Source organism: Magnolia sinica, chromosome 3 (genome assembly GCF_029962835.1).
Source record: "Magnolia sinica isolate HGM2019 chromosome 3, MsV1, whole genome shotgun sequence".
Taxonomy (NCBI): domain Eukaryota; kingdom Viridiplantae; phylum Streptophyta; class Magnoliopsida; order Magnoliales; family Magnoliaceae; genus Magnolia; species Magnolia sinica.
Genome location: NC_080575.1, coordinates 102,544,648 through 102,557,803, shown reverse-complemented (window position 1 = coordinate 102,557,803; position 13,156 = coordinate 102,544,648). Strand labels below are relative to the sequence as shown.

Genomic DNA, 13,156 nt, shown 5'->3' with positions numbered 1-13,156 from the left:
GGTTCATGCCCTAAAATGATCTGAAAAAACGGATGGATGGTGTGGATATAAAACATATACATCACGGTGGGCCCCACGGTGCCCAACACATCACCACATCACCTGATCAGCGACCACTGTATCATATCCTCCAACATGCCAAGCCAACCTTCTTAAAAAGGTACGTCACATGTGCATTGAACGTGGACCGTTGCTCAACATTTTAGCTGTTCATTTCTTCGTACGTTTAGCCGACCTGATCGACGGACCAGCTGGACTTTTGGGGCATGTCAGGTAGCCCCAGATGTGCCTCGCAGGCATGTGGGGGCAGATGGTCGCCTTCAGAGGGTTGTGATTTGATGAGGTGCGGAACACGTGTGAGAGATCCGGGCCATTCATCAGGCAATACACACCAGCAAGCAACATGCCATATGCTTCAGATATTGAAAGTGTAAATCGGCCGATCCAATTCCACTTACCCATAATAAAACCTTTGATACGCTTGCAGAGTGTGATGGATGACGCACACATGCTTACAAATTGCATACAAGGAATCCAAATATTGTAAATTAAACTGTCCAAATTGTCCGTCCCTGTTTAGATGCAACATGAACGAAAAATTACCCTTATTCGATCCTCTAACTATTCCATTGGTGGATATTTATTGGACGGCTAGAAATGAAAATATCCCACATCACTCTTTCAAAAAACACGTGTACCCCAATCAGAGGTTAGGATTGTTTGACCAATATGATTTTGGGAGATCCGACAACTTAGTCGGTTTAATGTGAATTACGGTATGTCTCGCATACAAGTTTTGAGTGCCTGCTTATCAAGTGTCACAAGCGGCCGGAGTATGAGCGAACTCTCCAGTGCCCATTTTGCCCCTGCTCTTTTTTCCCGCCAAGATATCAGACCTTTATATTCTGTTTCTCTCCCTGGCATTCGCATCTGTTACTGTTAGGGCATGCGAAATGGAGATGGAAATGGACATTCCTCTCCCCGAAGAACTCGAATGGCTTGAAACCAATGCTCTCCTTCACGAAGAAGTAGATGAAGAAGAATACTACGCAGAGGAAGAGCTTCTTAAAGCTTCTTCTCCAATCTCAGGCAATATTCGTCTCTAAAAATACAATCCCGATCGTCCATTTCTCTCTGTCATTTGCTTATTTTTCCTCTTGGTTTTTCGTCTCCTGCAGATCTGCCCGTTTCTGAAAACCAGACCAGCAGAAAGAGGCCTTTAGAAGGACCTGATGGTGATTCTGTGAAGGCGTCTAATGAGAAGCGGAACAAAACTGCTGAAGGAACTGGAACTGATGAGGACTGGCTGAGGTATTCGCCAATGAAGAATTTGGAGAGTGATCCAGCCGGTGCTGAGAATTCGGAGAGTGATCCGGCCATTGATGCAGCACTGGCAGATGATGTGGCACCAGTGGTAGTCGAGGAGAAGGTCCTTTGTCGATTTGCTTCGGAAATTGAGGGAGATTGCTTTTCAGTGACTGGGCCATGTGGGGATCGGGTCTATGCTAAGATGAGTCCAGGGGAGACTAGCAGAGATGTCAAGAGGTCAAACATAGAAAGACCTCTCTCCGGTATGCATTTTTTGTGTCCTTTTTTTTTTTTTGGATTTGGTGTTTCTATTTTTCGAACGGTTCATAATTTACTTCCATTCCTAGCAAAATTAATGGAGAAATGGATTCCATTTGAATAACTAGGTAATTAGTCTACTCAAATTTATTTGTAGTTCTCAGTGTTGGTTATGAATTTGATAAAAATGCTTTGCCTGTTCTGAAGGCTTTTAAAGAGGGGAGATGGGGAGGATGATCACTATGAGTGTCTTTGTATACACCATCAAACTGAATCATGATCACAATTCGAATGGAGTGGAAATAACCAGGTTATGGTTTACTTCCATAGCATGCACATTGAGGTCTGATCTCTTATGTTCAATTACAGTACTTTCAAGTGGGACTCGAATGGAATGTAACTACAACTTCTGCTTCTTCCTGATTGTGAATACGAGGAAGCTTCACTGGTCACTGTCTTCCTCTTGATGATTGAACTGACTGCTTGCTATTCGATTCATTTGTGCATCCAAAACCAGCTTATGTGTTGTGTGCTGGAAAAACACTAGTTGGAGAATGGTTATGCTGGATAGATTTAGCCCCATCTCTATCATTTAGTAAGAATAACACTTTTCAGAGAACACAAGTGGGTATCTCAAAGCCTGGCATGGAGCAGATCTTGGAAAACAGAAAAAACTTGGTCTGGAGAATGTCTCTTGTGGCTGTTTGGTGGGCGGTGTGGGAAGAGCGTAATGGGAGATGTTTCAAGGGGGAATCCCATGCAGTTGGGCACTTAGTGAAAAGAGTCCACTTTCTTATTGTGGACTGGGCCTCCAATGTCCCTCAAATCAGCGAATGTAATCTGTTTTCGTTTTCTTAGGTGTTTCAGCCCGCCATCTCAGCGGGTCAAGCCCCTCTTTTGTAATCCTTTTTTCTTTATATAATTACCTTGTTACTTTTCAAAAAAATAAAATAAAAAATCTCAATGATAAAGGGAAATGATTGGGAGTTTAGATAGAGGGGTCATTTAGTAGCATGGATTCCATGTGAATTGGAATCCAAATCACAATTATCATGGAATCCATGTGAATTGGAATCATCATTTGTGTTTGGCACCATGCAGATGGATTCCATGTGAATCCAAAATTTACATTTGGCACCTTCCCTGCATGCATGATACGCATTCTACCAATTCATACATGTAGCCCACTATGATATTTTAGTGAAATCCACCATGATCACCGGGTGCGTCACTCCATTTTAGCCATAGGGCTGAAAAATCAGCCTGGTCCTATGATTTAGGTGGACCACATGTTTGGAAACAACACATGGGACACCCTTCTCCTAACTATTTCCCTTTGTATGGCCCACCTGAATCATGGATCAAGCTGATTTTTGGGCCCTACAGCTAAAATGGTGTGACACACTAAGTGATTAGGGTGAATTTCACTTAAACATCATAGTGTGACCCAACAATTCACAAAGTCAAATTTATGCCATTTTCATGCATAAGTCCTCTTATGTGAACCCATCCATGCCTAGAAAATTCTTAGACATGACCCACTATAATGTTCATGTGACTTTCACCTCGATCAACAAATGGGTCACCCCATTTTAGTTGTAGGGCCTAGAAATCAGCCTAGTCTGTGATTTAGGGGGGCCATTTGAAGGGAAACAGTAACCCTCACCCTCCAAATTCTTTCCATTCATGTGACCCACCTGAATCAAGGATGGGCCCAATTGTTGGTCTTGAGGCCTACATTTTAGCTTTGCATCTAACAGTTGGAGTTGATTTCATATAATCATTATAGTGGGCTTTGAAAAGAATAAAGGGTGGGCATCCCTCTCTCAAGTCTCAACTGTTTCCCTTTGTATGGCCCACGTGAATAATAGATTGCACTGATTTTTGGGCCCTGATGCTAAAATAGGGTGACATACTTGGTGATCAGGGTGTGTTTCACTTAAACATCATGGTGGGGCCCACCAATTTTTGAAGTTAAGCCACAATGATTTTCATGTCGACATAATTCATGGAAATCCATGGTAATAGGAATTGAAATCATGCCTCTATGCAGGGAAAGCAAAATGTGCGAAGCGGTAGAATTCATTTATCACTGCCGTATGTCTACCTAAACGCCTTTGTTTTGTTTTGTTTTGGTTTTGTGTTTTTTGCTTTTACCACCAATTACCACTGTTTCCATGTTGCTAAACGACCCCAAATTGGTAATTGGGATTCGACAACAAAGAATGTGGAGAAGATCAAATTCTTCACTTATGGATAAGAGTTTGATGCAAGGTTTTGAGTACTAGTATTGGGGATCATATCATTTAGGCCCAAAAGGGGACGATACATGGTGCATCAGACACATCCGGATAGGGTCCCAAGTGAGATGAATATTATTATTATTATTTTTTGTGCTTAAAAATCTTGAAAAATTATTGGGAAAATAGGAAAAAAAATGTAAAACACAAGAATCTATCTTTTTTGTGCTTTTAACATGTATTTGTATAAGACTATTCTTTGATAAAAATATTGCTTGTAAGGTTGGCTTGCTAAAAGTCAACCAAATAGGTCCTAGTCAAACACAAATCAAGCATGATTTGGTGGATTAGCGCGCATTACATTAAAATACAACAAAAGAGAAGAAAAAAGGAAAGAAAGTGATGGTTTACCTCTTCTTTCGTTTTTCTCAAGAGGGTTCATTCCATTTTTTATTTGTTGAATCTCCCTAAAATCTTGTGTTTTGGTCCTCAAAATAGGCTTGGATCTAGTCTACAATGAGTTTCTAAGCTTCCTTCATGGTCAAAATGAAGAAAGAGTGGGAAAATTACAGAAACTTTTTGAAGTCCTTTCAGTAAGGGAAAATACGAGAAACTAAAAATTAAAAAAATTAAAATTGAGGCCCTTTATGGCTTTGTCGGCACCGACTGGCCAATACAACTATTTTTTTTGGTAATAGATTGTTTCACCCTTATATCGTGTAATGAGGGTGATTGATATGGTTGCAGTTCGATCGAGATGGCCACATCATAACCAATATTTAAAACCTAGTTTATATCGTGTAATTGTATTGTGTAATTGTAGAACTTGCATAATGTTTCAAGGGTTTGGTTGCCCATGACCTTGCCATAGTTTATATGTGATCTTCATTTATTATTCGAGCCTACTTATCATCTAGTGTTGATTTCGTTGAACTTATGTATTGGACAGGTCTTCTCTCAGAGCCTATCAATGTTCTAATGGAAAGAGTCGAGCAAGAGACTTTCCGAAAGGTAAGTTGGTTTGAGCAAGCAACTAATTAATTTCTTGAGGTAAAGCCATATTAAAGAACACAACAGATTGTTAAATGATGAAGCTTCAACCGGTGTTTGAGTTATCGGCGAGAAATCGATAATATTGCCAATATTATCAGTGTTGCCAGACCTGCGATACCAAAACCCCAATATTTCATTTCTCTTCTGGATGTTGCCGATATTTTCGATATTATTGGTGAGATTTTCGGATCACTGGCCAAATCAACCAACTACCCTGTAGATTTCGATAAAATAGGCAAAACAAATGCCGTGTTTTCGGCGACATTAGGCGACGACCCTCTTATTCGGAAAAAAATATAGAAAAGAAGAAGAAGACGAAGAAGATCAGAAGAAGAAGAAGATCTCTTACCTTTTTTACTCAAGATCTACCTCAAGGAGTGGCCTTTGGCTGGATTTGGTTGGCCAATCGCGGTCAACAACACCGGATCTTTCACAAGAACGAAAAACCTAAAATCCCCTTTTTCCTTCTAATAGAATTGCTTTGAAAGGAAACTAGATTTCTACCTAGGCTTACGGGGATTTGATTTGGAATTTGAAAAAAATCTGAATTTGGGGAGAGATTTTTGGGAATTTTAACGGAAAAATCATCGAAATCGCCATTGTCGTTGCCGGTTTATCAAAAAAGGGAAGTGGATTGGCTGGTGTACCACATATAGCTATATAGCTGCTGTAGGTACGTGTTGTGCGCAGGCGAGCACTGATGCTCCTCAAGCTCCGAGTCGTATGAACAGTTCAAAGGAGATTAAAGTTACATGGGCTTTCATAGTGATGTATTTATTATATATACACCGTTCATCTATTTTTAGAGATTATTTTAGAGCATTATCCAGAATATGAATCATATCCAAAGATCATCTGGACCACACCACAAATAGCAGCGGAGATAATGATTTTCACAGTTAAACAATTCATGAGGCCCACCATAACGTTCTGTCGGCCCCACCATGATGTATGTGTTGTATCCTCATCGTCCATCTATTTTTCGAGACCATTTTAGAGTATGAGACCAAAAATGAGGTATATCCCAATCTCAAGTGGACGACATTATAGGAAATAGTGTTGAATGAACGTAGACCATTAAAAACTTTTTGGGGCCTATAAAAGTATTGGATCAAGCTAATATTTGATTTTTCCCTCATCAAGGTTTGTATGACCTAATCATACAGATTGGATATCAAATAAACAGTACAGTGGGCCTTAGGAGGATTTTAACGGCGGATATCCAATCATTATTGTTTTCATGTGGTGTGGTTCGTTAAAGATTTGGATCGGACTCATTCTGTCTCGTGCACTAAAATGATATCTTCAAATGGTTGGACGGTGTGGATACGAAACAAAAACCATGGTGAGGCCACATAACCGCTCGACATCACTTCGGTGGCAAGTCTCGCTGCTCAACCCGTCATAGCTAATCCGCGTCCCGACTCGGGTACATATGTGTCGCGTACTGAGTAAGTAAATTATGTGGGGTCCACCGTGATTTGCATATTTTATCCACTCCGTCCATCCATTTTAACAGATAATGTAAGGGCTTTAGCCTAAAAACTAAGTATATCCAAATCTCAAGTGGACCTCACCACGGGAAACAGTGTGAATTGAAATTATACCGTCTAAAATTCCATGAGGCCAAAGAAATTCTGGATGAATTTGTTATGTGTTTTTGCTTCATCCATGTCTCTGTGATCTTATGAATGGGTTGGATGACAAATAAACATCACTGTAGGCCCTACCAAGGTTTCAATTGTGGAAATCATTATTACCATTGTTTCATGTGGTGTGGTCCACTTGAGCTTTGGACATGCTTCAAATTTCGAAACAACCATTAAAATGAGCTGAAAAAACGGATGGACGGCGTGGATAACCCATGCACATTCATAGTGGGCCCAACATGTTGGGCAACAGTACTACTCTCAACTGTCATGGGATCCGGACAATGATTACGAGCCACCTTGTCATTCTATGTGGGGATGAAATGTGGCCAGAAATGTGTATTTTTTTTAAAAAAAATTCATTTACTTTTGCATGTCTTAATTGTTATAAGCTTGCATTTGTATTATATAAACTCATTTTACTATTTGAGTGATTTCTTACGACAACGCATGCCTTTTGGCCTCCATTAAATGGAAACTTCTTATTTAATGCATTCTTTTTGCAATTTTTTGATTCCTAAATATGTAGATGTGTATTTAGGCATGTTATGAAGTTTCACTGAAAAATTCCACCATTTTCTCCATGTTTCCCCAATTTTCCCTACATTTCTGGTCATCGGTGACATTATCGGCAATAACGATATTATATCTTTATCTCTGGCCAGCGAAACTTGTAGCGATACCGACAACTCGAACACTGGCTTCAACTACTTGTTATTGTTCTCTTTTTTCATTTGTTTCATTCGTCATAACTCAAGTTGAGGGTAGCCTGCAATAGTTATGATAAGGTGCATTGTGTGTCTTGACGATGTTGGCATTAAGTTGTGTTTCGTGTAGCAGTGGGTTCCTTGCTATTTCGTGCAGTTGACTACTCGAGCTTGGCTCTCTTGCTTGAATCCCTCATGGTATTTTATAAGGCTAATTTCGATGGTTGCTCGTTGGGCAACCTGGGCCCTGTGGGCATTGGTGGGCTTGTGCGCAACGACAAGGGGTGATCTGAGCTAAATTCTCGGGCCCTATTGGTATTCGTGATTTGAGCTTCGCATAAGCAGTGGTGTTTCTAAAGACAGTAAGATGGCGGTGTCTATGCAGATTTCTCTAGTGACGATCAAAGAGGACTCTAAGAATGTGGTTTCATGGATTTTGCATTGGTGTTATACTTGGTTATTGGTGGATATGGTCAGGGTTGCTATTGACGCCAATTCTCTTCATGTTCTTTGTGAGGCGAATGGAGAGGCTGACCTCCTAGTTAAGAAGGGTGCCATTGCATTAAGTTTTTTGTACGTAGATCTCATGATTGCAATCTTATGTTCTGGGATTGGTGCTGTTTTTTGGGTTTGGCTAGCCATTGTTGTTGTTCGATCTTTGCGGCTAGGCTGATTGTTCAATTTCTGTAAGTTTGCTTTCTTTTTAATAAAACTAGGGGTATGGTAGTTGCAACACACATGGAGAAGAAGTGGTTTGCTAGATGTGGGAAAGGGGTGGGAGAGGGAAGGTGCAAGTTTCTGTGGAAGGACCGGAATCCACTCCAAGACTGGCTATAACATCCGAACTATATGGGCCCCACCTTTTGTGCATGTACGTTAAATCCATTCTACCTGTCGGGTGTGCCCCTCGATGTTAGGTCTTGCAATAAAATATCTGCCCAATCCACAACTCTGATGGGCTACACCATGGTAAAAATTTGAAGTGGGAGGCCAACCGTGGGTTTGTGTGTGGGGCTCATAGCGATTTCTCTATTCCATCTAACCCGTTCATCAGGTTCTAATCACCTGGAAGAAGATATTTCCCAAAAGTCAGATTAATCCAAAACTTAATAGGGTCACAATGCATGAACTTAGAGGTTTTGATTGTTATTTAATACTGTTCGTCATATTGCGAACCACTGAAATTTTAAATCAGGATGATTTTTAGGGTTTATGGTGAATGTGAGGGGCTTGATCTGATGGACAGAGTGGATGTGAAACAAACAATATAGTGGCCCCCAAAATCTTGGGTGTTTTACAATCTTTTCACAAGACATTGCGTATTCAAATTGGTAGATATCAATGGATGCTTTTTATCTTTTTTTTTTTTTTGGGGGGGGGGGGGGAACAAAAAAAACCTCGAGCTTGGCCTCTTGTCTGTGTGGTCACTTCATGTTTAGTTGTTTGCTTGGGAATTTCCCCTTGTGACCCTACTTTGCTTGCTCACCCTCTAGGGTGTGCATGTAATAGGTGGGCTAGGGGTTAGTACTGTGTGAGACCATGTGCGAGCACTTTGTGTTTAGCTGTTTTCCTGGGAATTGCCCTTGTGACCCCACTTTGCTTGCTCACCCTCTAGGGTGTGAATGTAATAGGTGGACCAGGGGTTGGTATTGGGTGGGACCATGTATGAGGCTAAAAGCGCAGATGCTGCCACATAGGATGGGGGATGGGTGGACTGTAAGTAATCATCTAGTATCATGGCAACCTTCTTGATGAACTGTCAAGGTCCATCACTGGTCAAGAACCAAATGGAATCACAGATCCATTACATTAAAATACAATCCATATGATGCAATATATTGGAATAAGAATAGTTACTGTTTTTCCATTTGAACAGATGATATTAGTTGAACACACTACACAAGTTAAAACCGTACGAGATGTGAATGGTGTCAATATGAGCCTTTGTGATGATCGGTTCCAAGAGCTCAGGTAAAAATGAAAGGATGGTGTCTTGTGTGCATCCAATCTTGAAAACTTCTGCCAATCCACCATTTAAAAGCAAATCCCAAATTGCTGGAGAAAGGCTAAAATGATGATGACTACACCCCTCAAATGTTTACAAATGCAACATACAATCCAAGAGCAATAAAGGGAAGAAGTTACAGAGTAGTAAACTATAAAGAATACAATAGAGAAAAGCACCTGATATTACCTCATATCATATACACAACTTAAAAGGCTCCTGAATCATATACTTTTATGGTGGTGTAGGTTTTGGAAGCTAGCTCTGGGTCTGTTGATGACTCCATCCATCCAACAGTGCCTATAGTCAGTGAACAACTTTGGGTTGATAAATATGCTCCAAACTCCTTCACTGAGCTCCTTAGTGACGAGCAAACAAATCGAGAGGTACATATAGTTCTCACATATTCATTATTTGTCAATCATCTCTTTAACTAAACTTTTTGAAGGGTATCTGTGACTTATTTTGATCCTCCATCAATCTTGGCTTTGGATATAAATAGGCAAATCCTGGTTGTTGCTGTTTTGCAGGTCCTGCTATGGCTAAAACAATGGGATTCTTGTGTATTTGGATCTCAAATTAGGACTACTACAGATGATGTTTTATCTGCTCTTAGACGACATTCTTCGCTGGCGCAACACCAGAAAGTCTCCGACAGTAGAAGTTCCTTCAGCAAGAATAGAGCAGCCCCTTTTGGTAACCAAACATTTAAGCAGTCAAATGGTTTGAATCAAGGAGATGCAAAATCAAAAAACATTTCTGAACTTTGGAACAAAAAATCAATGGTTAATGATCAGCTGGAGCACAAGGTGGGCTGTTAGATTTGTTTGCACATAAAATCCTTTTACTAGTGCTTGAAACGCCTTTCGCTTATAATTCAGTGCTACTAAAATTCTTCAGTGGCATTCATGCAATAAGTAATATTGATGTGTACATTATGTTGTCTTATATATTTGCATTTCTAGGCATTGGGTATCTCCCGGATTATTAAGTACTCATTTTGTCATCTTTACCCTTTGAGGCCATTTTAGCTTCACACTGAATGTATTGTTCTGAAAAGAATATATTGTAGGAATGTATTGCTTTTCAAGAGAATAGAGTTATACCTAGAAATTATGGGTGGGTTGTCATGTTTCAAGGTCATTGATAATTAAAACTCATGCCTTCCTGCAGGTTCTTTTACTCTGTGGTCCACCAGGGCTTGGTAAGACTACACTTGCGCATGTAGCTGCTAAACATTGTGGATATCGTGTTGTAGAGGTTTGGTCCTTCTTCATTATATGTTCTCATGTTTGAGCAACTATATCCTCTCATTCTCATGACTTTGCACATTTGAACTTTGAAGGTTTTGCTCTCTTTTGCAACACATCTAGATTTGCTTTAATCTTGGAGGGATCAAATGATTTTCTTTCCATTTTTCCTCCATTTATTTTGTTTTTTCAGCTGGGACTCGCCTGCTTTCATCTAATGAAGCAACTCCATGACTTAACTCTAATTATATCATGTACAGACACACACACACACACACACATAGAGAGAGAGAGAGAGAGAGAGAGAGAGAGGGGTGGGAAACCCCGAATGCTCACCTGCGCACTAGTTCTCACGAGAACTTTTTGAGAACTCATCTCCCGTAATATGAGTGCAAGATCTGAACCGTCCATGTGATGCGACACCCCATGAAACTCCCTTGGCCCAACTTTTACCCTGATCCAAAACTTTGGTGGGCCATGGAAAAACGAAACAATTTCCTCCCTTGATTTGCCTCTCTTTTGCCATGACCCACCGAAGTATTGGATCAAGGTAAAAGTTGGGCCCTAGGGGTTTCATGGGGTGCTGCATCACTTGGACGATTCAGATCTTGCACTCATATCATGGAAGATGAGTTCTCAAAAAGTTCTCATGAGAACTGATGCGCTGGTGAGCATTCCTCTCTCTCTCTCTCTCTCTCTCTCTCTCTACACGCACACCCAGATTTTAATAATCTTCCACAAAATATCATCATTAGTCGATTGTTGACGTCTTTGAAACTTTATAGTGCATTTGTTTGATATGCTAATAAATCTGGACTTTTTCTATGGATGATTTGGAACTTCAAGATGTCAAAATCTTTACTAGTGAATTCGTGCATGGTAGATCTAAATTTGGTTGTGGGGACTTCTATTTCCTCATAGAGGAGTATTATCTATGGAAGTCTTGTGTTCTTTGCTTCAACGTAGTTCTATGCATGTTGGTAAATACAATCTGCAACCTTTCCAAATTAAAGAAACAAAATCTTTTGTCAGGCTCTTGGTTTCATGGTTGGAATTTGGTTTCTCTTCAGCCTAAAGGTCTTTAAAGCATCACTGAGATTTTTCATCTTTTGTAGATAAATGCAAGTGATGATCGGTCTGCCTCAACCATTGAGTCAAAAATCCTTGATGTGGTGCAGATGAACTCTGTCATGGCTGACTCAAAGCCCAAGTGTTTGGTGGGTTGCACATTGAAAGTCACAAAGTAATTTTATATTATTGATTTAAGTAATATTTGATTAAATTTTTGGACAGGTCATTGATGAAATTGATGGAGCCCTCGGTTCTGGAAAGGGTGCAGTGGAGGTTATTTTAAAGATGGTAAGGGATGCTTTGGACAACGCTGTCTTAAGGTTTCTCTGAGATAGGATTGGTATGCATACATGTCATTCATAGTTGGTAGAATCATTTCTTGTACTGTTTTCAACGCTATTTATTTTTTACATAAGCATGCTGTCTTTGTATGCAAGGGGATCTTTGCTCACGTGGATGGCTAGAAATAGGTTTTACCATTGTTGGTTTGTTGAACATAAGTAGGGTGTGAAGAAGTTAATGAAAACCCAATGTGATTTTATTTTTATATAGTCAATACTCGTACGACAAGTGCTGCAACTTATGTGAGGTACTATTGAAAAAATCATGTGTGTTGGGCCAAACAAGCCATGTGAGTTCCTTCTAGGGGTGCAACTTGGGCAGGTTGGGTCAGGTTGAGGGTCAGGTTGAGGGTTGACCCGAGCCGAACCCAACCTCAAGAGGACCCAACCCGAACCCAACATGAATCCTGTATACTTGACCCAATCGAACCCGACCCAATCCAAAACATGCGACTTTTCCAACCCGACATAATCCAATTGGAATTTGCTTAACTTGAATTCAAATCGGGTTGGCGTTTTCCAACCCGCACCCAATTTAGGACTTGATAACCCGACTCAACCCGAATCGAACTTAGGTGGGGTCAATCGGGTCAGGGTTTGACCCGAACCCCCAAGTTGCAGCCCTAGTTCCTGCGTTGTATGTTTAGAACTTTGGATAACATAGTTTATAGTATTTCTATTGTTTTTTTGAACTTTGATGATTTTATCGCTAGAAGGCCGAAGCTAGAAAATACGAGAAACAAAACAAAAAACAGAAAATGATACAGAAAAAAACTAATTACAAATCAACCCAACTATCAAGGAACTGAGGAGACACTACAACCAACGATTTGACTGCCCATTCCTTCACAAGATCTTTGGCCATATCATAGACCACCTCAATACCTCTTTTTCGATTCCTGAAACAATGATGTTTCTTTTCCGACCATAGAGACCATATACCAGCTAGCAAACATAGACGCTAGATCTTCTTCCCAGTCTTCCCTTTACTCCCACCTTGTCACGACATGAGGAGAGATTCAATGGAGCCCAGTCGAACACACTTACTGAGTGCCAAACAAGATAAAGAAACCTTCTCATAACTTTCTCGCAAATGAACAGTGAATGAAAAAGATGGTTTGCCGATTCCTCATCTTGATAGCATAGAAGATACACATTTGGTGATGTAGTTTTATATAGATTTTGGTTGAGTCAATTCTAAGTTGATGAGTTCGATTTGGCAAGGGGTTAATATTGATTGGAAACGTATCTTATATCTTGTCTTAAAATAGACC

General features: G+C 40.2%; 1 protein-coding gene across 1 annotated transcript in view; it reads left to right on the top strand.

The window, feature by feature from the left end:
• Positions 1 to 915: 915 nt before the first annotated feature.
• Positions 916 to 13,156, top strand: part of LOC131240469 (uncharacterized) — a 39,811-nt gene continuing 27,570 nt past the window's right edge. The window contains exons 1-8 of the mRNA XM_058238718.1: positions 916 to 1,089; positions 1,179 to 1,571; positions 4,756 to 4,817; positions 9,469 to 9,606; positions 9,751 to 10,029; positions 10,394 to 10,480; positions 11,586 to 11,687; positions 11,764 to 11,829. Coding sequence (XP_058094701.1) covers positions 954 to 1,089; positions 1,179 to 1,571; positions 4,756 to 4,817; positions 9,469 to 9,606; positions 9,751 to 10,029; positions 10,394 to 10,480; positions 11,586 to 11,687; positions 11,764 to 11,829 — 1,263 coding nt within the window. The 5' untranslated portion in view covers positions 916 to 953. The remainder of the gene's footprint in view (positions 1,090 to 1,178; positions 1,572 to 4,755; positions 4,818 to 9,468; positions 9,607 to 9,750; positions 10,030 to 10,393; positions 10,481 to 11,585; positions 11,688 to 11,763; positions 11,830 to 13,156) is intronic.